The sequence below is a fragment of the Narcine bancroftii genome, chromosome 10 (assembly GCF_036971445.1).
Source record: "Narcine bancroftii isolate sNarBan1 chromosome 10, sNarBan1.hap1, whole genome shotgun sequence".
Lineage (NCBI taxonomy): Eukaryota > Metazoa > Chordata > Chondrichthyes > Torpediniformes > Narcinidae > Narcine > Narcine bancroftii.
Window position 1 is genome coordinate 86,827,653 of NC_091478.1, and position 24,299 is coordinate 86,851,951.

General features: G+C 37.5%; 1 protein-coding gene across 5 annotated transcripts in view; it reads left to right on the forward strand.

Moving 5' to 3' along the window:
• abcc12 (ATP-binding cassette, sub-family C (CFTR/MRP), member 12) overlaps positions 1-24,299 on the forward strand; it is an 80,024-nt gene that overhangs the window by 1,250 nt on the left and 54,475 nt on the right. The window contains exons 2-12 of one of the 5 annotated variants that reach the window (XM_069901662.1): positions 2,308-2,375; positions 9,999-10,062; positions 16,655-16,793; positions 17,983-18,141; positions 18,248-18,395; positions 20,480-20,713; positions 22,382-22,555; positions 23,077-23,224; positions 23,541-23,689; positions 23,785-23,892; positions 23,982-24,251. In XM_069901662.1, coding sequence (XP_069757763.1) covers positions 2,322-2,375; positions 9,999-10,062; positions 16,655-16,793; positions 17,983-18,141; positions 18,248-18,395; positions 20,480-20,713; positions 22,382-22,555; positions 23,077-23,224; positions 23,541-23,689; positions 23,785-23,892; positions 23,982-24,251 — 1,647 coding nt within the window. In that variant the 5' untranslated portion in view covers positions 2,308-2,321. Of the gene's footprint in view, positions 1-2,307; positions 2,376-3,479; positions 3,619-9,998; positions 10,063-15,790; positions 15,973-16,654; positions 16,794-17,982; positions 18,142-18,247; positions 18,396-20,479; positions 20,714-22,381; positions 22,556-23,076; positions 23,225-23,540; positions 23,690-23,784; positions 23,893-23,981; positions 24,252-24,299 lie in introns of those variants that run through there. The other 4 variants (XM_069901665.1, XM_069901663.1, XM_069901666.1 and 1 more) reach the window with 4 other exon arrangements.

Consider the following 24,299-nt stretch of genomic DNA (forward strand, 5'->3'; position numbering starts at 1 on the left):
GATTTATATACATCAACCTTAGCCATCTTTTCCTGTAATAATGCATACACCTCAGAAATAAACCCTTTCTTTTCCTTATCGGCAATTAACATCTCAAATTTCGTTTGACCAGGTAATACCAAATCTCGTCCAAAATTTTCTAACAATAAATCTCGAACCTGATAATAAGCAAAAAAAACAATTCAGTGATATCCCAAACTTCTCTCTAAGTCTATTAAAAGAAAGAAACATAGTACATTGGCCTCTTCGAAGTTAATTTATTTTGAATCTTGCAATATATTTAGCTTAAACATCATCCCAGTTTTTCATGTAAACAGGGTGAAAATGGGAGATAAGATCACTTTTTAAAAAACTCTTCAAACGCTGGAGATCTGAAAGGAAGCAGGAAGTTATGAAAATACTCAACAGTCAGGCAGCTTTTGTGGAAAGAGAAACACAACTTTTCAGATCTAGAGCCTATTGTCAGAACTGGGAGATAGTGTCAGAATCAGAATTTTTTGTTATAAACAAATCACAAAATTCGGTGTTTTGCAATCACATCATAGTGTAAACATTCATATACACCACCTTATAACAATACATTTTTTAAAAATAGTGCACGAAAAAGTAAGGCAGTGACAAATATTGTAAAAAGCACTAAATTATTGACAAACGTCCACTTGATTTTCAAACAGAAGCAGGCAGAACCCTAAGATATTTTTTTAAAATTTCTGTCGATGAAATTGGAGTTGAAACGTGTTTTCATTTTATTTATTTCTTTTTATTTAGACATACAGCACAGTAACACACCATGAGTCTGTGTCACCCAATTATACCCAATGACCTCCAATACCTTTTGAAGGGTTAGGGAGGAAACCCTGAGGGAAAACACACACACACACACACACACACACACACACACACACACACACACACACACACACACACACACACACACACACACACACACACACACACACACACACAAGGGGAGAATGTACATCCTCCTTACAGACAGTGCTGTATTTGAACCCAGGTTGCTAGCTTTGTAATCTTTCTTCTTTGGCTTGGCTTCGCGGACGAAGGTTTATGGAGGGGTAATGTCCACGTCAGCTGCAGGCTCGTTTGTGGCTGACAAGTCCGATGCGGGACAGGCAGACACGGTTGCAGCAGTTGCAAGGGAAAATTGGTTGGTTGGGGTTGGGTGTTGGATTTTTCCTCCTTTGTCTTTTGTCAGTGAGGTGGGCTCTGCGGTCAGCTTTGTAATAGCATTTGTGCTAACTGCCTCACTGTGATCCTGTTCAACTTTATTTGGCAGAACTTTGTACTCACCCTCAATCACTTCTGCTTTGGGTCATCTCACTTTCTCTAAGTCAAAGGTATAGCCAAGAGAACCTGCATGAACCCCAGCTATGCCTGCCTTTTTGACAGATATGTCGAGCAGTCCTAGCTACAAGCTTAACAGGCAAAGCTCCTCAACTCTTTCTCTGTTACATCGATGGCTATATTGGTGCTGCCTCCTGCACCGATGATAAGCTCTTCAATTTTGTCCACCTTGTATCCAACATCCACAATGACCTGATATTTACTTGGTCCATCTCTAACAACTCTCTCTCCTTTCTTAATCTCTCTGTCTCTAGCTTGCGAGACAAACAATCTACAAACATCTATATACCTACCAACTCCCACAGTTACCTTGACTACACCTCTTCATACCCTGTCCCCTGTAAGGATTCTATTCCTTTCTTACAATTGCTCAATTGCTGTCATATTTGATCCCAGGATGAGGCCTTCCATTCCAGAACACCTGACATGTTTTCCTTCTTCAAAAAGTGTGGCGCCCCTTCTATTGCCCAACATCTTCTTTATTTCACGCACATCTTCCCTGGGCCCTCCCCACATACCCAACCTCCCCCCCACACCACCACCAACACACACTCAGATATAATAAGGACAGGGTTGTCCTCATCCTCTCAACATCCTGCCAGCCTCCACATGCTACATATATTTCTCTGTAATTTTCACCATTTACAATGAGATTCCATCACTAGACATAATTTTCCCTTCTCTCTCCTCTGCTTTCCATAGAGATTACTCCCTCTACAACTCCCTCATCTACTCATCCCTTCCCATCAATCGCCTCCTTGGTATCTACTGCTGTGACCACAAGAAGTGTTCCACTTGCATTGGACAATGTTTATTAATTTAAATATTGGTAGAGTATATTAAATCAATGGTGCATGGCAAGTCAACAAATGTTTTCCTGAGGAAACACTGCTGCAAATCCTACTGTACACAAGGCCAAATGTACTGTGTCTTACCGACTAGGTCTTGAAAAATTAATGAAAAGAGAGGCGTTTCCTTTGCACACTCAAGAATTTCAAACTGCACATCAGGTAGGAATCTTGCTTCAGCTTTAAAACAAAGGATTGGGTATGGGACTTCAGAGTCACTGAAGTAAGAAGTCTGGAAAGGGGCAGAATATCCGTGGAGATGTGGGATGGAAAAAATGGAAGTTTAAAATTTCAGGTTGAGACATTGGAGAGGGTTTTGGTCAGCTAATGGTAGGGTGGTTAGTGTCACAAATGTATTGGCAGATGCAGGATCAGATGTTCAGCCTAGTCCATTTTAGCCATCTATGAAGCAAGCCTCACATGGCAAAGACCTGCAAAACACTCATGATTAGTGCATGCTTGGATGTAAACTATGAAAGCTGCATTCAAACATAAGTTGCATGCCATTAGCAGGCATTGTGCAGATCTAAATGTTGCACACACAGAAGATCTGAAGTAATACCTCAGACTTTGTAATCCACCTAATAAATCCTTTAATAATTGTTAGAATACAGGATCCAGATTCAACCATTTTGAAAAAAACCAAGGGACCGGTTTATATGTCTAATAACCACACCAGCAGTGCGAGTATAAGACACCTTTAATAAACTAATACGTACACTTAAAGGTCTTGTCTCTCTGCAAGATGAACCTGGAAGGCTAGACTGCAGCTCTGGACTGCTTTATATACAAGGTCACCAGGATGACCCCCTGGTGACCTAGTGATGTAATTACATATCACCACAATATGTATTCATAACATTTGTGAACTTGCACAGAAAGTAGTAAATAGGAGTGGTCATGTGATGGAGTAGTGACTGGTCAGGTGAAACCAGCAATCTCCAGAGAAAAACTTAAAAAGTGGGGGAAAAAAAACAATGTTTTAACAAAAAAAAATACAGGAAATAGTACATAAACACTGAGAAAAGAAAGTGGCTCCAAAGAAGGAAAGAGGAACTTAAGAAATCGCCAGAAAATAAAAAAAAGAAGCCCTTACCTGCACACCAGAACTGGGAGCTCTCCTGGGTAACGTAGCCAATGGTGTGAAGTCGGCAGGTGAGCAGCCTCAGGGCGAGAGGGCGCAGGGCGGGATCCAGCGATGGCTGACTGAAAACAAAAAGGAATGCTAATGCACGACTCCTCGCGTATGTGCAGAACACATTCCAGTCAAGACACTGAAGAAAGCAGTCATCAGCACCAAGTTCCTGCAAGCCCAACGACAAGCAAAGCAGGAGAAACGGCTTCTGCATCAAATGAGGATACAGAGCAAGGGAAGTGACAAAGAAGATTCAGAAGAAAATTAAAGGTAAACTCCAAAACTGAACAGTGGACATAAAGTGACAATCAGATGGAAACATTAATGTCAGAAATCAGAGTTAATAGAGAATGTATTAGAAGCAGATATTAAAATTCAACATATGGAAAATATAATAAGGGATATGAAAAAGCAATGTGCAGAAGAGAGAGAATGAAAGGACATGACTGTCTTAAAGGAAAAAACAGAGGTCACAAACATTTACTGGCCCAGACCATTGACATTCTTGAAAATTTTAGTAGGCCTTATAGTATGAAAGAAGGTGTGGAAGGTATGGACATAAAAGGATTTCTAAAATAATGGACCCCACAAGTTCTGGAGACAGAAGAACTCCAGGTGGAATTAGAAATTGAAAGATCTCACAGAGCTTTGGCACCAAAGCCGCAGGCACAGCAAAGATCACGTTCCATCCTGGTCAAGTTATTAAGGTATCTAACAAGGGAAAAAATAATTAGGGCTGGTGGCCAGAAGAACAAAAGAAATTAAAGGTCCATTGGAGCATAATGGGAATAAAATATTTTTCTACCCAGGTATCATTTTTAAACTTTTAAAGAAACACAAGGAATTTAACCCAATAAAAGACACATTTTGGAGAAAAGTTTATAATATTGTCTTGCGACACCCAGCAGTGTTAAAAATATTAATTCCAGGTGGACAAAACAGAATGTTTGATGACCCAAAAAAATCTAGAGACTTTGTTGAACAACTAACAAATATTCAACAAGGAAGAGTGTGATTGACAGAACTAAGAGACTGTTAAAGACAATATATATGTAAATATGTTTGGCAGTTAACCAGTTGATTAATAGTTGGTTTATATGAGAATTTTTTTAAGTGTTTAGAAAATAAGATATAAATTCTCTGGGGGAGGGCTGGGTCTGGGGAGGGCTGAGTCTGGGGAGGGGCGAGTCTGGGGAGGGGCGAGTCTGGGGAGGGGCGAGTCTGGGGAGGGGCGAGTCTGGGGAGGGGCGAGTCTGGGGAGGGGCGAGTCTGGGGAGGGGCGAGTCTGGGGAGGGGCGAGTCTGGGGAGGGGCGAGTCTGGGGAGGGGCGAGTCTGGGGAGGGGCGAGTCTGGGGAGGGGCGAGTCTGGGGAGGGGTGAGTCTGGGGAGGGCTGGGTCTGGGGAGGGATGGTCTGGGGAGGGACAGTCTGCTGTGAAATCAGTTGATAATTGTGGTTTATACCACAGCCTGTAATGTTAAAGGTGATGTAGTTGTCTCGCAGGTCAGCAGGGGCAACTCAATAAGGGGGGTTTCTCTATGTTTTCTTTTTTACAATTTCTTACTTTTTTTTGGCGTTTTACTTTTTCAAGTTATTTGTGTCAACATGTATAGAAAGATATGCTACATTTCAAAATGTGGTGGGAGAAAGGGAGTTGGAGGGTCTGAGAGCGTGGTGTGTAAAAAACATGGGCTAACAGAATGAATACATTGAAGTTTATGACAATTAATATTAATGGAATACATAACCAAATCAAGAGAAAAAGGTTATTGACATCACTAAAAAAGGAAAAAAATAGTTATTGCATTCGTACAGGAAACTCATCTAACAGAAGAAGAGTATCGTAAATTGAAGAGAGGTTAGGTGGGTCATGTGGTAGCATTATCTTACAACTCAAAGGCTGGGGGTGGCTATCTTAATTAATAAAAATTTGCCTATTTAAATAAAAAAAGTAGTTACAGTCCTGGCTGGTAATTGTGTCATGATAGTACGCCAGATCTACTCGGAATCCTGGAATTTACTCAATGCATATACACCTAATGAGGACGATCAGAAATATATGCAGGATTTTTTTTACAATTAGCAGATACAGAAGGAAATTGGGTGGAGATTTTAATTTTAGCTTGGACCCTTTATTAGATAAAACCTGGAAAAATACAAAAAAAAAGTTAAGCAGCTAAATTTACAATAAGTTCCATACAAGATGCGAAGATAATAGACATATGGAAAAAACAACATCTGAAAGATAGAGATTACTCATATTATTCTAACAGACAGGATTGATATGTTTTTACTTTCTGCCCAAATACAAAGGAGAGTCCAAGATGTTGAGTATAAAGCAAGATTGTTATCAGATCACTCACCTTTACGGCTAACAATTGCTCTGGAGGATACTCCTAATATAGATGGAGACTTAACCCCATCTTGCTAAAACGACAAAATTTTAGGCAATTTATAGAACAACAAATTAAAATATATTTTGATATGAATACAAATTCAGAATGAGATTAATTTATATTGTGGGATGCAATGAAAGCCTTTATTAAAGGGCAAACAATAAGTTATACAACTAAAATCAAAAAAGAATATTACCAAGAAATATAAAAATTAGAAAAAGATATAGCAAATTTTGAGAAAGATTTAATGAAAGGAGAAGATAAAGAGAAAAAAAGACAATTGATGGAGATGTAATTGAAATATGATACATTACAAACATACCAAGTGGGGAAAAAACACAATGAAATCAAAACAAAGATACTATGAATTAGGTGAGAAAACTCACAAAATCTTGGCTTGGCTGTTGAAGACAGAGCAAGTAACAAGAACGGCAAACAAGGAAAGGAAATAATCAGATTTCACATAAACCACAAAATTATGAAAATTTCAGGAGTTTTTATAAGCAATTATGCCAATCAGATGTCCTAGAGAAGAATAAGGAAATAGACAATTTTTTGACAAATATCAAGTTACCCCAGTTAGATACGGAAGAACAAAGTAAATTAGCAAATCCCCTGATGGTTATGGAAGTATACAACACATTCATGAATCTACCAAATACGCGTAATAAAGCATCGTGAGAGGATGGATTCCCTACACGATTTTACAAAACTTTTAAAAACATTAATTTCACCTTTTTTGATGTAATAAAACAGATGGAAGAAACTCAAAATTTACCTGAATCTTGTAAGATGGAAATAATTACAGCAATTCCAAAAACAGGGAAAGGCTCATTGTCATCATACAGACTAATTTCCTTATTAAATACTGATTATACATTAATAGCAAAATTACTATCAAATAGATTAGCGAATTGTTTACCGCGGTTGGTGAAATCAGATCAATCAGGATTTATTAAGACTAGAAGGACAGTCGTTAATGTATGTAAATTTATCAATCTGCTATATATAGCACAAGAAAATAAAGAACCAACAGTAGCAGTAGATCTAGATGCATAGAAGGCCTTTGATAGGCTGGAATGGAGCTTTCTCTTTAAAGTACTTCAGAAATTTAAAATACCAGAAAAATGTATTAATTGGATCAAAGCCCTACATAATAATCCTAAGGCAAGAGTACTAATTAATGGTTATATTTCAGACTATTTCAAATTGAGTAGGTCAACAAGACAGGAGTGCTGATTATCACCTTCCGTTTTTGCCTTGGCAATAGAACCATTGGCAGAAATTATAAGAACAGGTGGAATGATAAAGGGAATAAGGATTAAAGAGGAAGAATTTAAAATTAGTTTATTTGCAGATGACATTATAGTATATTTAACCCATCCCGAAGAATCAATAAAGAGGTTACATACCAGATTGAAAAAATATTGCGCGATTTCAGGCTACAAAGTTAACTCTGATAAAAGTGAAGTCATACCAATTGTGAGAAACCCAGCGCACTGATGAAATAAATTTTCAGTCAGTCGGTGAAGCGATATAACCTTTTATTAAACGTTCTTGCAAGAGCGGGTGTCCTTCAGAGAAGGCACACTCATTGATATTCAACAACCTTTTTATACATTTCTTTGTGTTTAATAACCACTCCTTTGTTAATTTAATGGGTTAGTTAACTGAGTAATTGATATGTTAGTTTATCCTATCAAAAGCTGTTCCACTCCATGTCTTAAAGCCCACCCTTGTTTACTTCTCCCATTCCCATGATTTTTGCAACCCCAACTCTTATTTATTCTTATCCTTATTTAATATGATGTTTTCCTGTTCTTTCGCAGTTTTTTTAATATATCAAGTTGTCCTTGCCTGCAATCTCTTGCAGGAACTGTCCTTTTGTATTCTAGCAGATACCACCCCCCTCCCCCTACTTTCTTCTGTCTCATCTCTGTACAGCGATTGTTAATACTGATTATTACATTATTCTGAAACAGCACTTTGGATAATTCTCACACCAATGAATACAGCAAACTATACACAATGTAAAAAAGAATCCTCTTTTAAATGGCAGGTACGTTACGTAGGCATCAGAATAAATAATAGTTTAAATCATTTGTTTAAATTAAACTACCAGCAGTTAATGAAAAAAAATCAAGAAGATTTAGAGAAATGGAAAGACTTGCCAATAACTCTAATAAAGAGAGTAAACTGCATCAAAATGAATATATTTCCACAGTTGCAATATTTATTTCAAACATTACCTATTCCTGTTACAGAGGAATTTTTTCAAAAATTGAACAAATTGATAAAAAAATTTCTATGGAAAGGTAAGAAACCAAGAATAGCCTTGGAAAAGCTGATAGGGGCGTATGAACCAGGGGGAGGGGATTGCAGTTGCCAAATTTTAAAAACTACTATAGGGCTACCCAATTAAGATTCTTGTCCGATTTTTATAAGGTAGGAGAAAAGCCAGCCTGGCTTAGGATGGAACTATATAAACTAGGAAAAAGTGTGTTCAGAACATGTACTTTACAAGTGGAATGAAAAGTTAGTGCCACATAACAGTCTACCAATTCTACACCATATATTAAAAATATGGAGTAGCATACATTTAGAGCAAAAGTTAATAAACTATCAAATACCAAACATGTTGATACAACAAAACCAGTTAATACCTTTTACAATGAATAGCATATTTTAAGGAATGGACAAGAAAAGGAATAACAAGAATAAAAAACTCTTTTCTGAGCAATAACTTATTGACATTTGAACAGCTTAAAGATAAATATGAAATATCGCATTTTTCAATATTTTCATGCTATAAATTAAAAACATACTTAAAAGGAAAGCTGGGAAATGATCTAAGGTTTCTAGAGGGTAATAGCTTTGCATATATAATCACAGACATTATGATAATTTAAAAGTTTATTACAAATATGTATATTAAAAAACAAGGGAAAGGAAAAGATGAGGCAATATCCAGAGTCAAAAGCCGATGGGGAAAATGATTCAAACATACAAATAAATAATGAAACTTGGAAGGAATTATGTGCTGGAACTATGACAAATACAATAAATGCCCAGTATCGAATATAATTGGCATCACAGACTATAAGTTACACCTCAAAAATGAAAAGAATGGAACCTGACAGTATCTGATAAATACTTTAGTTGTAAACAAGAAATTGGTACAATTTGGACAAGTAGAAAAGTTAAACCATTTTGGGAGGATTTAAATAAAATACTAGCTCAAATTACAAAAAACAAGACACCAAAAGACCCTGAAATTTTTCTGTTAAGCAGCTTAAAAGACAAATTTAAACTATTCAAAAATGATTTATCAAGATTGCATTAGTGGCAGCTAAAAAATACATAATGATAACTTGGAAACACACCTGAAAATACAGCAGTGGCTGACAGAAATGAACAAATGTATTCCATTAGAGAAAATTACTTGTAACTTAAGAGATAATTACACATGATATGAACAAATTGGGACCCATATGTAAACTTTATTGGTAACCACAACCTCGGGCCTCCAGCTCTTAACTCTTAATGGGAAATAGTATACGGAAGGAAAAAGTGAATCACACAAAATTTAAAAGACATGCTACCTTTTCTTGATTAAAAAAAAATTTCTTTTCTCTTTCGGTTCTGTTTTTTCTTCTCTCTATAGTTATTGGGAGGGGTGGATGGGAGAGGGGATTGGGGAGAAACTGGAAAAAGTCACTATGTATATATACGTACAAAGTTTGTGTAAATATTGTTAGAGATTGGTTATATTGTGATGTGTTAAATTTTAATAAATTTTTAAAAAGGAAGTGGTAAATAAATTTTCATGAACAATTTCTTGCACCAGACAAACTGATATTTAGAAAAAAGCACCACATATCAAGAGTTCTATTCATAAATAAGGCCAGGTTGAAACAAAAGTCTGTAAAATTTAAAGAAGTAAAATGAACAAGCCTTTTGAAGAGTTCTTCATTTTTACTAAATCTTTCATTATATTTTTAAAATTAGAATCCTGTCAAATAAATTGTCTGTCATCATGCTGTCGGCTTTTTTCAGTTTAATCAGGGCAATAAGTTCTTCCCACAGTTAATGGGCAATGAAAAATTAATTGTCGCTGCCCTTTTCAAAATGATTGAAGATAATTCTATTATTTTATTTGATGAGTCTAACTTCTATGACAGACATAAGTTCAGGACATGTTAATGTGACTGAAACTTAAATTAAAATGTAACTGGAATGCCATTTTTAAATACAGATTGACTACCATTCATCGTGGATGGATGAAAATCTCCTTATGTTACATATCATTTTCATTTATGGTATGTTATTTACATCCATGATTATTAAAATAAGGAATTTGCTATTTGGAATGTTTCCTTAACAACATACTTGAAAAGGAATGAAAAGCAGGAATATTAATTAAATGTGAAAGGGTCAGACTACAATTGTTTCCAAAATGTTGACCAACACACAGTTTTGGCATGTGTTGCTCCAGCTGCTGCATTGATTATGCCATGTACAGCTGGTAAGAACCAAAATCAGTAGCTGGTCATGGCATTCATCCATCTACAAGATCAGTGTGCTGCCAGTGTCATCCTTTTCATGCTACTTAAAGTAGCATTTGAATATTACATAATCTCCTACTTCAGGTGAATTGCTGGTTGATATCTATTGGATTCTGCTAGAAATCTGCAAGGTAGTAGAGTGCAAAGCATAGATGAATGTCTGCAAGAAAGCAGATTGTCTACCATTGCGTTTTTGGGTGCTTCAATTCCAAAGTGAAATGAACCATGGTGAGAAAACAGCTCTTTTCCACGGCAACACGGGGAGATAGTACAAACTCCTTGCAGTCAGTGCTGGAATCAAATCCCGGTTACTGGTGCAGTAATACCATTGTGTGAACCATCACACTAACTGCGCTGATGACATAAAATTGCCTTTAACTTCAGAAATGCTTCCTAGCATGCATCTGACCAGATAAATGTTTCTTTCTTTCCAAGTCGTTTTGTTAATGGGAGTGCAATTTCTGCAAAGTTCTTATTACCAGGGATAGGGAACGCAATGATAGCCAATACTTTTGCTCCAACTGGTACCACCTGTCCCTGTCCTACCACATAACCCAGATAAATTACAGTGGCATGTCCAAACTCACTCTTGTGCAAATGCACGGTGAGGTGCGCTTCCACCAGTCTCTGAAATAACTGCTCTAATTCAAGCTTGTGTTCTTCCCATGTATCTGTACTAATTACTAAATCATCGATATAGGCTCCTGTGTGCTCCAATCCCTGAATTACTGCATTAATCATTCTTTGAAATGTGCCAGGTGCATTTTTTATCCCAAAAGGCATAACATTATACTCATACAATCCTGAAGGTGTAACAAATGCAGAAATCTCCCTGCCTTTCTCTGTCAAAGGAACACACCAGTATCCTTTTAAGAGATCAATCTTTGTAAGAAACTTAGCCTTCCCCACCTTATCTATACAATCATCTATTCTGGGAATAGGGAACGCATTAGTCTTTGTCACCATGTTTACCTTTCGATAATCTGTACAAAACCTAATTGAGCCATTTGGCTTAGGCACCAGAACATAGGGTGAATTCCAATTTGAACTTGATTTTCAGATGATGTCATTTTTGAGCAGATAATCCACCTCTTGATCCAACAAACTGCTCTTTTCCTGATTAAGTCAGTAAGAATGCTGCTTAATAGGCTTAGCATCACAACAAGCCACAATAGTTCTTTTTGGAACATCTGGGAATATATCCTTAAATTTCATAAATAATGTCTTAATTTCTTCCCTTTCTGATTTAGTCAAATACATTAACTTGGTGTCTAAATTTTGAAAAACTATAGAATTTTTCAGCCTGGGTCTTATCACTTTCTGTGCTCCATGACCTTCCATGAAACTTTTCTCCTCCTTATTTTCCTCTATAACTAGCACCTTGGTTGAAATCCTAGTCTCCTCCTCAGTCATTTTCTCAAAGTAAGGTTTAAGCATGTTCACGTGACAGACCTGTGTCTCTCTTTGATGATCAGGCATCTCAATGACATAGGTAACCTGGTTAATTTTTGATTTCACCTTATATGGTCCTGAAAACTGAGCTTTCAAAGGGTTTGACTGCATTGGAAACAAAACCAATACTTTGTCGCCAGGTTTAATGTCCCTAATTTTTGTTTTTTGATCATACCGAATTTTCATTTATCCCTGAGCAGTTTTAAAATTTTTCCTTGGCATCTCACAAGCCTAATGTAATCAGTTTTTAAATTTGAAACATAATCCAACAGATTTGATTGTATATCATTAAGTATCCACTGTTCCTTCAACAATAATAATGGACCCCTGACTTCATGACCAAACACCAACTCAAAAGTTACCTCTCTAACAGCAAACAATAACAAATGGATTCCTTCATCTGAATCCTTTTTATTTTTCCTTCATCATGTTTTTCACAGTTAATGGAACCTTTCCAAGGCCCATTGACTTTCAGGATTGATAGGCAGATGACACAATTTAATGGGCTCCCAATTCATACACCACCTGTTGAAATATTCCAGACATAAAATTACTCCCTTGGTCCGATGAATTTAACTTGGTAAGCCAAACAGTGTGAAAAATTTTAGTATAGCCTTCACAATCATCTTCACTTTAATGTTTCTCAGGGGAATAACCTCTGGAAACCTTGAAGCTGTGCGCATGAGTGTTAACAAATATTTATTTCCTGTTTTGGTTTTTGGCAATGGGACAACACAATCCACTATCACTTTTGAGAAGGGCTACCTGAAAGCAGGGATGGGTTGTAAAGATGCCACTGGTGGTCCTTGATTAGTCTTGCCCACCAGTTGACAAATGTGACAGGTTCTACAAAAGTTCACAACATCCTTTCTTAATTTTGGCCAATAAAACTGTTTCCTTATCTTTTGTACCATCTTCTTCACTCCAAGATGACCTCCCAAAGGTGTACTATGAGCCAACTTTAATATTTCATTCCTGTAAGTTTTAGGAATTACAACTTACCTTATTACTGCCCAGTTTTCACTTGTGGTCTCCACTTTCCCATCAATATTCCATACTGAACAAAGTAACCTACTGGCACAGTTTCAATTTCCTGGTTAGGCAGAATCTTATCTCTGATCCCAGCAAGGTCAGGATCATGCTTTTGTCTAGCTATTAATTCTTCTCTTGACAACAGCCAAGCTGGATCCTTTTGTTTGTCCTCAATGCTTGCCTCCACTACAGGATCATCGCAGAGTTTCTCTACCTCTTCCTTTTTTCTTTTTTCTTGACATGGCTTACACACAGGGTAGATTTCCAAATTCTTTTCAGACTCATAAACCAATGGCTTACTTGTGAGTTTCCCCGCAGGTATGACTTTACCCTCTGCTAAATAATTTCCGAACAAAAGAAAAACTCGGTCCACCGGCAGACTTGATCTTATCCCTATCGTAACCGGGCCATTAACTAAGTCTGATTTCATCACTATTCTATGCGAAGGTATAGGCTCTGCTTCATCACCAATGCCTTTAATTAAATTCACATCTCCAGTATCGTTCTCCTCACCAAAATTCAAAATGTTGCTTAGTACAAGCAATTGAGCTGCTCCAGTATCCCACAGGATTTTAACTGGCACTTGATTAGATCCTTCTTTAACCGAAATGAAACCTTCAGTCATGAATGATTTAAAAATATCCCTAACTTTCTCACTCTGAACACAGGCAGTTGGTACCACCCCTTTCTCTTTCTTTCTTTTCAGTACAGGACAATTTGTTATTATGTGCCCTGGCTTCTGACAATAGTGCCAAATAACACTCAAAAAATTTTCCTTCATCCATTTCTCTTCCTCTTTTCCTTTAATCTCACTTCTAGATTTTCTTTCTACTCTACTTGGATTATCAGCAGTATTCCTTTGAAAGGTTTTCCCTGGTGTCCACTTAGATTTGTGGGTTAAAGCATATTCCTCTGTGAATTTAGCCAATTCTTGCCAAGTTTTAAATATTTTTCTCTGCCAAGTACACTTAAATATCGTTAGGAACACAATTTTTCTTCTCCTCAATCAGAATGATTTCCCTCAATAAATCAAAGTTATTTTCTACTTTCATTGTGGTACACCACCAATCAAAACACACAACCTTCCTATAAGCAAAATCCAGGTAAGACCGGATTGCTGCCTTTTTTCAACTCCTGAACTTTTGTCTATAAGCCTCTGGGACTAGTTCATAAGATCGGAGTATAGTCTGCTTTATGAATTCGTAATCAGCTGCTTGTTGTACAGAGAGACACGAATACACCTGTTGGGTTTTCCCTTTAAGAACACTTTGTAGCAGGAGTGACCACTGGTCTGGCGGCCATTTTAAATTTACAGCTACTTTCTCAAAATGCTGAAAATACTGGCCTATTTCAGCTTCCTCAAATGGAGAAACTAACCTCACTTCTCTACTGACCAGAAACCTCTCCTCCTGACCAGCACATAGTTTTTGGGCTTCTTCCTCTCCTTGGTTTAGGGTGTGCTTCAATTTATCTAGTTCTAGCTCATGTTTCCATTCTTTCTCTCTCTCCTCCCTGTGGCTGCCCTTTCCTCCATTTCTGCCTGCCTTACTGCTTCCCATTCGGCTTTCCTTTCTGCCTCTCTTTTTTCCTCTAACTCTAGTTTTCTCAAAGCCAACTTTACTTGCTCTGAAGTTTTCTCCTTTGGAAACTGTTCTAATGCAGCTTCTTCAAATACCCTCGTTCCTCCATAGTGCTTAACAACCTTTCGGGCAATTTCCTTTTTTTTCATCCCAGTTCTTACTGTAAGAAGTTTTAACTTTCCAACTCTAACCATCAGTTCTGACTTTTTAGTCATTTTTAAATTAACCACTGAAGGGTTTGCGATGAACTGGTCAATATTCATTGTTGCTGGTGATTTATACACTCACCGTTTAGTTTTAATTTCAAGTTGGAGGTGGAGTCAAACTCAGACGACTAATAACTAAACACGTCAATCGCCCCTAAAGCTTCCATACTAGTTTGATCCCGGACGTTCCCCCCAAATTATGTTACAAGATCAAACCAGCAACCACAAAGAAGGCAGATCACACAGGGGTAAAGATGAACAATTACTTTATTAACAAAAATTCACCTTCAAACTTTAATTCAAAATCCCCCCTTTTATAATATTGCCCACTGGTTAATGTAAAAATTTCTATAACAGTGTAAAACTAATATATTCCCCAGGCTAAATATAACATATGTAATCAAAGTCTAAGTTATATTTCCAACCAGCCCACAGAAAAAAACTTAGACACAAAACACTTAAGACTCATAAAACTTCGATTTCAATCAAAGTAAATATCATAAACAAAATTCAGTTTGTTTGGTAAACTGTTTGTTTGGTAAACAGTTTGTTTGGCTCGACGGGCTGAAGGGCCTACTCCAGCTCCTATTGTCTATTGAAGCCAAAAGATCTTTGAGAGAGAGCACAAAATTTGAAGTGGTCTTGTGTTGCTTGCAGAGAGAGTAACAATGGCTTGGTCCGATCCTTTTGGCTGCCTTTGGAATGTTCCTCCCTTTTAAAATGTCCCACATTCTAAACTGTCTTCCAGACAATGACTCATGTTTTGGGCCTCCTTCCACTTCACAGCCACACCCAGTGGTGGTTTGTCTTCCAAGTCCAGAAATTTCTAAATCATCTTCTGCACATGTCCAGTCTGTCTCTTACTCTCTCAGCAGTCCTTAAAGGCAAACTGTCACTTTCCAACACAAAACCACACAGTGCATAGGCCAATACACAACACAGAACTCTGTAACAATATTTGCTTGTAAATACTCCCACATTCACTCAACCCACAGCCTCTTGCTCATGTACTACTCCTTCACACAGCCTCTCGTTCACTCCTCTCCACCCAGAGTGCTGTATCTCAGGAGGCCTTCCCTGCCCAGGCACTAAACTTCTTCCCACAGCCTGTCCGCTTCCCTTTAAACCTTCCATTTTTTGTGTTTCTATTTGTCTATTTGACCTCCTTCTTTCTTCCTTGCTCTAAACTCACTGCCCTATTGTTTCTTTCAGCCCACTGCCCTCCCTCATCCATTGCTTTACTTCCATCGCCCACCTCACCCTGCCCCACCAGCATATATCAACCCTATGGCCTCCCCTTCCCTCCAGCTCTGAAATATTTGCTGCCAATTGTGGATGAAAATTTTTGATCTGAATTAGCCCCTTGGCTGAGGAGGAGCCATCCCTATCCACTGGTAAGTGAAGGACTCAACAAATCACACAGGGGACACACAGAGATTCTGAGCTCCATGCCTTGGGAAGCACTGAGCACTTGAGAGGATATTCAGGAGGGATCCCTGTCAGAATACAGACTTCAAGCAGTGTATCCCCAGGAGCTGCAGAGATGTTCCTCAGCCAAGCACCTTTCTAGGTTCTTTCAATTAATTATAATGCACCTTTTCTGTCTCAATGGTGCCAATTCTAAGATTTCGAGAACTTTTGATATTTTCAATAAAAACACAGTATTTAGAATAACAATGAAATATAACAATTTGATTAGTTAAATGACAAATCTTTGGTGTAACACTTAAAATGGTATAGTGTCTGCTTATTAAATACTGGTGACACAATGAAGCAGCCAACAGTGTTCCAGAGATATAGATTCAATCCTGACCTCTGGTAATGTCAATGCCTGGGTTTCCTCTTCATCCCAAAGAAGTCAGGTTAGTAGGCTTAATTGTCCTTCGTGTGTGGGTGAATTGCTGGAATATGGGGGGGAATTTATTAGATAGTAGGGAGAATAAAAAGTGGAATTAATATAGAATTAGTATAAAAGTATGGTTGATCATCGCTGTGGACTCAATATGTTAAAGCATCTGTTCCCAAGTAGCATCTCTAGTTGCACCAGTAACTAACCTGTAACTTTTTAATTTCAAGTGAAAAATTTTCAATATTGTTTCACATTGCTGAAAGTCAACAAAATGGAATTGTCAGAGACAAATAATGACGTTCCAAAGAAGCATCACAAGTACTCACAAAGTTTAAAAACAGTGATTCCCATTCGTCCAAAACCAAAGTAAGTGAAAGAATATTTGTTTGCAGTGAAATTTCCTTTGGGATTTTCAGAATTGATCATATTTTATTTATCATTTGCAACTTGTTGTGGTTTATGTTATATTTTATATTGTATATAGATATGTTTTAAAGGAGATAGATTGTGGGGTTTTTAGTTAGGTTACGCATAGATACAAACATTTCAAAACAGATCTCATTTAAAATGCCAGAGCTCTGCTCAAGCCAGACAATCCAGGCTCCAAGTGCCTTTGCAAAAACTTTGAAGAATGCATGTAGAGACTTCACAAGTAGGTGTTAATTGGACATGCAGAGGCACTTGGTATTGGTAATAGATTATTGTTTTGTAAAGCAACAGATGAATGGACTCAAAAGATTGGGTCCAGTGTTGCAGTCTGTCTGAATGAAGTTTGCTGTTCTAAGAGGGTCATGTGACTTTCCCTCTGTGTGTGTGTGTGTGTGTGTGTGTGTGTGTGTGTGTGTGTGTGTGTGTGTGTGTGTGTGTGAGAGAGAGAGAGAGAGAGAGATTTCAGTTCTACAGTTCAGCAGCAGCAGCTGGGACTGGAACAGGACAAGCTGGCAAGCTTGTGGGAAACCCCACTTTGAAGACGGGTTGTGAGTTCTTAGTTCAGCCTGTTCAAAGCCCTTGCAGTCCATATAAGAGGAGATGGCTGGCTGTATGATGTTTCACTTGAAATAAGGGAAACAAAAAGGAACTCTGTGGTGATCTGGAAAACCCTGATGAGGCAAGTTTGTTTGGCAAGACACTGAAGTAGCTGATCGGAAGGAATCAGTTTGTGTCCAACGAGCAACAAATCTCTCTCTGTAAACTGACAAGATCCTTCCTGAGCAGTAACCATTTACCTTTCAAGCAACAAAGCCTGGTGAACTTCAGAAATGTTAAATTCTGTGTACAGTATAAAAATTGCCTGGTGAACTTGGAGGAGTGAGAAGTGAGATTGGACTGTGAACCAAAGAACTTTTCTGAACTTACACACACATTACAAACACGTGCACTTAGAATTAGAAGGGGGTTAAGTTAATAGTAGTAAGTTAAAGTTTGATCCTGTTTTCATGTTTAAAGATAATTAAAAGTAACTTTTGTTTAAGTTTCCATTTGGCTTGGTGAATTTCTACTGCTGCTGGGTTTTGGTGTCCTCTGGGCCTATAAACAAACTAAAATATTTTCCCAGGAATCCATCTCCTGCTCCAGTGGATAATGCTGGGCTGTTTTCATTCATCACTTTCCAGTGGCTGACACCCTCAATGATGAAGGCAACCAGAAAGAAACTGGATCAAGATACAATCCCTCCCCTCTCTCACTTCAGCTGTTCAGATACCAATACCAAAAGGTATGTTATATCAGAAATCTATTTGTTGGGTTCTCAGAAAGGATGATAGATATATTTATTTTAAAAATGGAAACAGGTTTTGACATCTTGTTATAAATTTTTACAGATTTTTGCACCTTTGGGAGAAAGAAGTGGCAAGGGTTGGCAGGAAGAAAGCATCCTTGGAAAAAGTCACTGTAAAGTTTCAGCAAACACGGCTTATTGTGAATGCAATCTGTATAATTATTTGTATGCTTTGTACTTTTTTGGGACCGGTGAGTCAGAGTGGAAACTAACACTCGTTATTTAGTCTTTCTTATTCAAATATTTTTGAATAATGTGGGCTTTAAGTACATCACAAATACTAGTAAATCTTAACAAATTAGGCAAAATACAATATGCTGAAAGAAGTCAGTATGTTAAGTTGCATCAGTAATGCAATCACTGATGATGCTGCTCTGTATGTTGAGATCCTTCAAAAGATTGTTTATTTCTTCAGATTCCAGCTTCAGCAGTTTCTAGTGTGAAATCTCTTAACATATTAGTCTCTTTGCAAATACAATTCTTGGAGACCAGAGAATCTGGGATTAGTGCTACCACTAGTTGGTACTGGCCTGTCAAAGACAAATTAGGCTGGAAAATTACAGAGAAACCTAAAAACTGGAGATTCTGGAACCAAGTGCAAACAAAGAGAAACTAGATGGACTCAACACGTCAGGTAGCATCCATGGAGAGAAATAGTCAGCTGAGGTTTTTGGTAATTAAAGCCATTTAATCACTCCATCATGTCGACGTGATTATTGTTTGGGTCAAGACCAACGTGACAGAAATCTGGGTTTTTTTCATGATTTTCTCTGCTGTCGGTTGCTTGGCACTTGATGACGGAGATTTCTCTGGGTGGTGTGGCTTCCTGTCACATCCTAAAGACATACAGGTTGGAAATTTAAATTACCCTGAGTGTCAGAGGATGGTAGGAGAATCAAGGGGGTGGGGGGAATTAATATTTTTGAAGAGAAAATATTATAGTGAGGGAATAGGATGAATGGGATCGCTCAGGGAGACAGAGTGAACCAATGCGCTGAATGACTGTGGTGGTGAGTGATAACCCTGGACTCGGGCCAGTAGTAAAAATTTGAAATTTATTTATAAATGTGAAACAAATATGAAACACAGGAGACAGGCTGCTAACACTCAGACTGATCTCACTAGCATGGAGGTTACCCAAGCTACAATTACCTACAGAAGTTATCTATAGGGTTAAAACAAACAGTACTAGCCACTCCTCTCCCAATGTATAAGCATGGTTCATGGATTAAAGGAGCTATCCAGATACAGATTTGAATGTACAATTTAAACTGGGTGAACCATGATAATGTTCACAATGCCTCCCCCCATTTATGACACACACCTTACAAAGGGTCTTCCAGCACTGCCCGTGGATCGCAGCCAGGAGTGGGCTCAGCGTAAAAGAGATAGAAAGTCACACATGTACTGCTTTTTATACTCCTGTAGCTAGAGCTATCGAGTCACTTAAGTTCAGTTGAGGAGGACTGTGGTGAAAGGCATTTGTATGGATGCATGGACTGGCCAGACTGAACCAACCTGGCCTTCCCTTACCCCTCCCTTGGCTCCTCCCTGGATTTCCCAATAAAGGCTGGTTGCCTGGACTTAGCCCCTCCTGGTCCTGTACCTGAAACTTGGCCAAGTAGTGCTTCAGTAATGCTCAGGTTTTTGGTAATTAAAGCCATTTAATCACTTCATCATATTGACGTGATTATTGTGTGCTCCACAACGATGACCAGATGAAAGGTGATGTTGGCTATGGCAGATTTGATATTCATAGACATGGGGGAAGTGACCTTCAACTTATTTCCAGTTCGACAAGTGACGTGACCTTCCATCTTTCCATGTGATAATGAGTACAGTAGGCTCTGGGCTCAACCTTTTTGTCTGCTTTTATTATTGTAGGATCCATCAGGGTGGGCACATAAATGACTCGTTTCATTTCATCCAGAATAGTAAAACTGCAAATACTTGGTTTTTCTCCCTGGAATGGACTTGCTATACATCTGTTTGGCTTTCTTTGAAAGCCATGAAACCTATCTTAAACCAAATCTTTTGCTTGCCCTTTTTAATTTTTAATTATTTATGACGTGCCTTCCTTCCTTTCCCTTATCTATGAGGTTTGGATTTTTTTTTCCCATGAAAGACCTTGCAGCGGTTTAAGTTTTGGTTCTTATTGTCTAAGTGTAAAACAGATAGATCTCATTCTGCTCTGTTGATAACTTTCTCATTGACAAGCAAAAAATGGTCTGTAATTATTGCTATGTTATTACAACCTATGTTTCTTAATGTCCAGGCAGTGTTGATCCATGGCATACTCCAACATGTAGAAGAAAAGTCAAAAAATCTTGCTTATGGAATTGGTCTGTGCCTTGCACTATTTACTACAGAGCTTTTAAAAACTGTGTTCTTCTCTGCATCATGGGCTATCAACTATCAGACTGCTATTCGATTAAAAGGTGCCATCTCGACATCAGCATTTATTAAGTTGGTCCATCTTAAAACTTTAAGAAACAGTTCCATTGGTGAGGTAGGCACTGATCAACGATGTAAGATTATAGTAGCTGGATATTAAAACTGTGAGAAGTCATGTTAGTAGCTTGACGATAAATGTATCTTGTCCTTTTCCCCATGGATAGTATCAATCCCCTGCCACATAAGTCCTTGTAATAAATACAGCTAAAAATATACTTGTAAATATGTGATTTTGTGTATTTTCACCATGGCATTCTTCTCTTGGTTGCCATAATAAAGTTCTGTCTGACCTTGAGTCACACAAAAGATTGGAGCTGTTGGAATCTGCCTAGACAAAGACGCTGGAGAAATGAGCCCTAGTACCTTTGTGTACTGAGCTCAACCCAGCATCTACAGACTTTTCTGTTTAACTTAAGCTTCTGGGATCTGGGGCAAAGCCAATGTGCTGGAGAAACTCCATGGATCATGCAACATCAGTGGGGAAAATAAAAGAATTATTGATATTTTGGGTAAGAACTCTTCATCAATCCTGACTCAGGCTCGAAACGTTGACTCCCTTTTACTTCCTCGCTAGCATAGATCACTAGTATGTGATCTGATGAATTTCTCTAGCATTTGTGGTGCCTTGAACCCTTGGTCTATAATTTCCAGAATAAATTCCTTCTCTGTTAACTAGTCCATAGAGTCTCCTTACTCCCAATATGCCATTCCATTACCTATTATCATCATAGTTTATCAGACACCCAGGATTTCAGTCAGGCTCACCTCACCTCCAAATGTTCCAGGCCTGATACAATGCACTGCTTTGGGGTCAGTCTGGCAAATTATGATGAGATTTCAATAGGCTCTTCATTGCCCAGCAAAGAGTGCAATGTTATAGCCGCAAAACCACTGGGGACTTAAGGGTGGATATTTAATTGAACAACCCTATCCATTTAAATTGAGACATAAAGCACAGTAACAGGCTCTTCCAGCCCACAAGCCCGTGCCACCCAATTACACCCAATTAACCTATAAACCCTGTATTTTTCTTTGAAGGGTGGGAGGATGCCAGAGCACCCAGAGGAAACCCATGAAGACATGGGGAAAAAGTTCAAACTCCTTACAAACAGCTCTGGGTTCAAACGCTGGTTGCTGGCCATATAACAGCATTGTGCTGTGCTAACCATTCCACTAATTCTTAATGGCATAGTCAGAGTTTATGTCAATTTCAGTGATAGAGCGTAACAGATTGTAAATTAGAAAGGTCTGCTTCTGAGAATTACTATTACTTTACAGGAATTTTATACATTGAAACTGGATCAGTAAATGACCAATTAAATAATTGAACATGCAATCACCATCTGGACTAAAGATACATATTATCATAGGAGTTGTGTCTTCCAAGATTTGTTTCTAAATAAGTGTTTGACATTTGACTAAAAAAGCTACCATTTCAATTCCAAAGGCATAATAAGCCTGACCCTTTTTTTTTCCCCTAGAATCTGAGGACTAAGAATTTTTATCCAAATCATTAACAATCTGTGACAAAACTTGAAATTAAAATGATGATATCCAACAGGAATATCATAATATTTTAGCACTAAATGCTATATATATGTACACACACACACACACACACACACACACACACACACACACACACACACACACACGTGCAAAGTGAGAATCAATGATTTGAAATTAATATAACAATTTGACACACCTTGTCTTGTTTACACAGATTATGAATCTTCTATCAAATGATGGTCATCAGCTATTTGAAGCTGCTTTGTTTTGTCCTTTGATATTTGCTTCACCAGTATTACTGCTCAGTTGCACAATATATTCCTATCTGATACTTGGACCAACATCATTATTGGGAATTGTTGCTTATAGTTTGTTTATACCTTTTCAGGTATTATATCAAATAAATGTTTCATGTATTTCCTCAAATAATTTCATATAATAATAATTTATTTTTTAATCCAAAAAATAAAAGAAATAATGCATACTGAAAATCTGAAATAAAGTCAGAACATTCTGGAAATACTCATCAGATCAGGTAGCATTTGTGGAAAAAGAAACACAGTTAATATGTCTATTAAAAAACAGATCCAGAAAAGTGAGATAAATTAGTTTTAAGGTGCAGATTAGGTGGGAATATATTGATAGGAGAAGGAGAATATCTCCTATAAGAAGAGATCAATATGGCCAAAATAATACTAAAATACACATTTTATTTTACTGCAGGCCTGTACACAAACTATAATGTAGTATTTTTATCGTTGATGGCTTTTATTTCTGCACCTTAAAATTTTCCATTTGTCCTTAGTCATTTTCTTGAGAGCTCTGCTGTAACCAAATAATTTGTTCAGAAATTGTTTTATGCAATTCCTGTAGAGAAAGGATCACAACTATAACTGTTTATGGTTTCAGATGATAATGGCACGATTAACCATGGTATTTCGATGTAAAGCCATTGGGCAGACAGACATTCGTGTGCGATTAATGAGCCAAGTGCTGACACACATAAAACTTATAAAAATGTATGCTTGGGAAAAATCATTTGCACATTCTATTAGCGGTAAAGTAAATTATTTTCTTGTCTGTTCTTGACTTAACATTTGCATGGAATAAAAGTATATATTACAATTACAAATTTCCTTCACATGCAAAGCTCTTTTAAATTGCTCATTCTTCTTTGCAATTTTTGTGTAATCTGCTAACATTTTCTTTGTTTATCTAATTAAAGTTGCTTTCAAAACCAAAACATGAAATAATATAATTTACCAAATGAAGCTTTCAGTTAAGAATCTTTTAAACCATATGAATATTATTCTCCTTCCATTGGATAAATGGCGTACTTCCAGACAACATACATTCTTCTTTTTCCAATATAGATGTGCGGAAAAATGAGAAAAGGATATTAGAAAAAGCAGGATACGTGCAGAGTATAAATTCCTCCCTTACCCCAACTGTACCAACTTTGGCTACCATCCTCACATTTGTTGTGCACACATTGTTGGGATGTGAATTGACAGCAGCTGTGGTAAGAAATGGATGGAGAGAATATTGCCAGTGAACCTGGTTTAGTTGTATATTCATTCCTGCAAATTTGTTGTTTTATTTCTCTTATCATTCAAGGCATTCACTGTGATCGCAATTTTCAATGCAATGAAATTCACTTTGTTCACTCTGCCCTTTACGGTAAAAGGATTTGCAGAAGCTAGAATTGCTTTAAGAAGATTGAAGGTAAAAGAAAGTACTTTGCGTCAGTTTTAAAAAGATAGGAGAGTTGCTCTGACAATCATCTTTAATATTTGCATTCAATAACTTATCAGAAAATTTTGGTCATGGAAAATCCTGAAGTATATGTGAAAACTCAGCAAGACTCCCCTTATGCAGTAATGATGGAAAACGCAACACTTTCATGGAGCAAAGTAAACGAAAATGAAGAAGAATCTGCTCCTGTGGACTCAAAAAGTCAAAAAGCCTTTGATACAAATGAAGCCAATAACAATGGTCATGTGTCAGAAATTACACCGAAAGGATCATCAGAGAAAGATGACACTTTAACGACACTTCACAATCTTAGCTTCTGTTTAGAGAAGGTACATTCTACCTACAGTTCAGCCATAAAATTATCATATTTATAATTA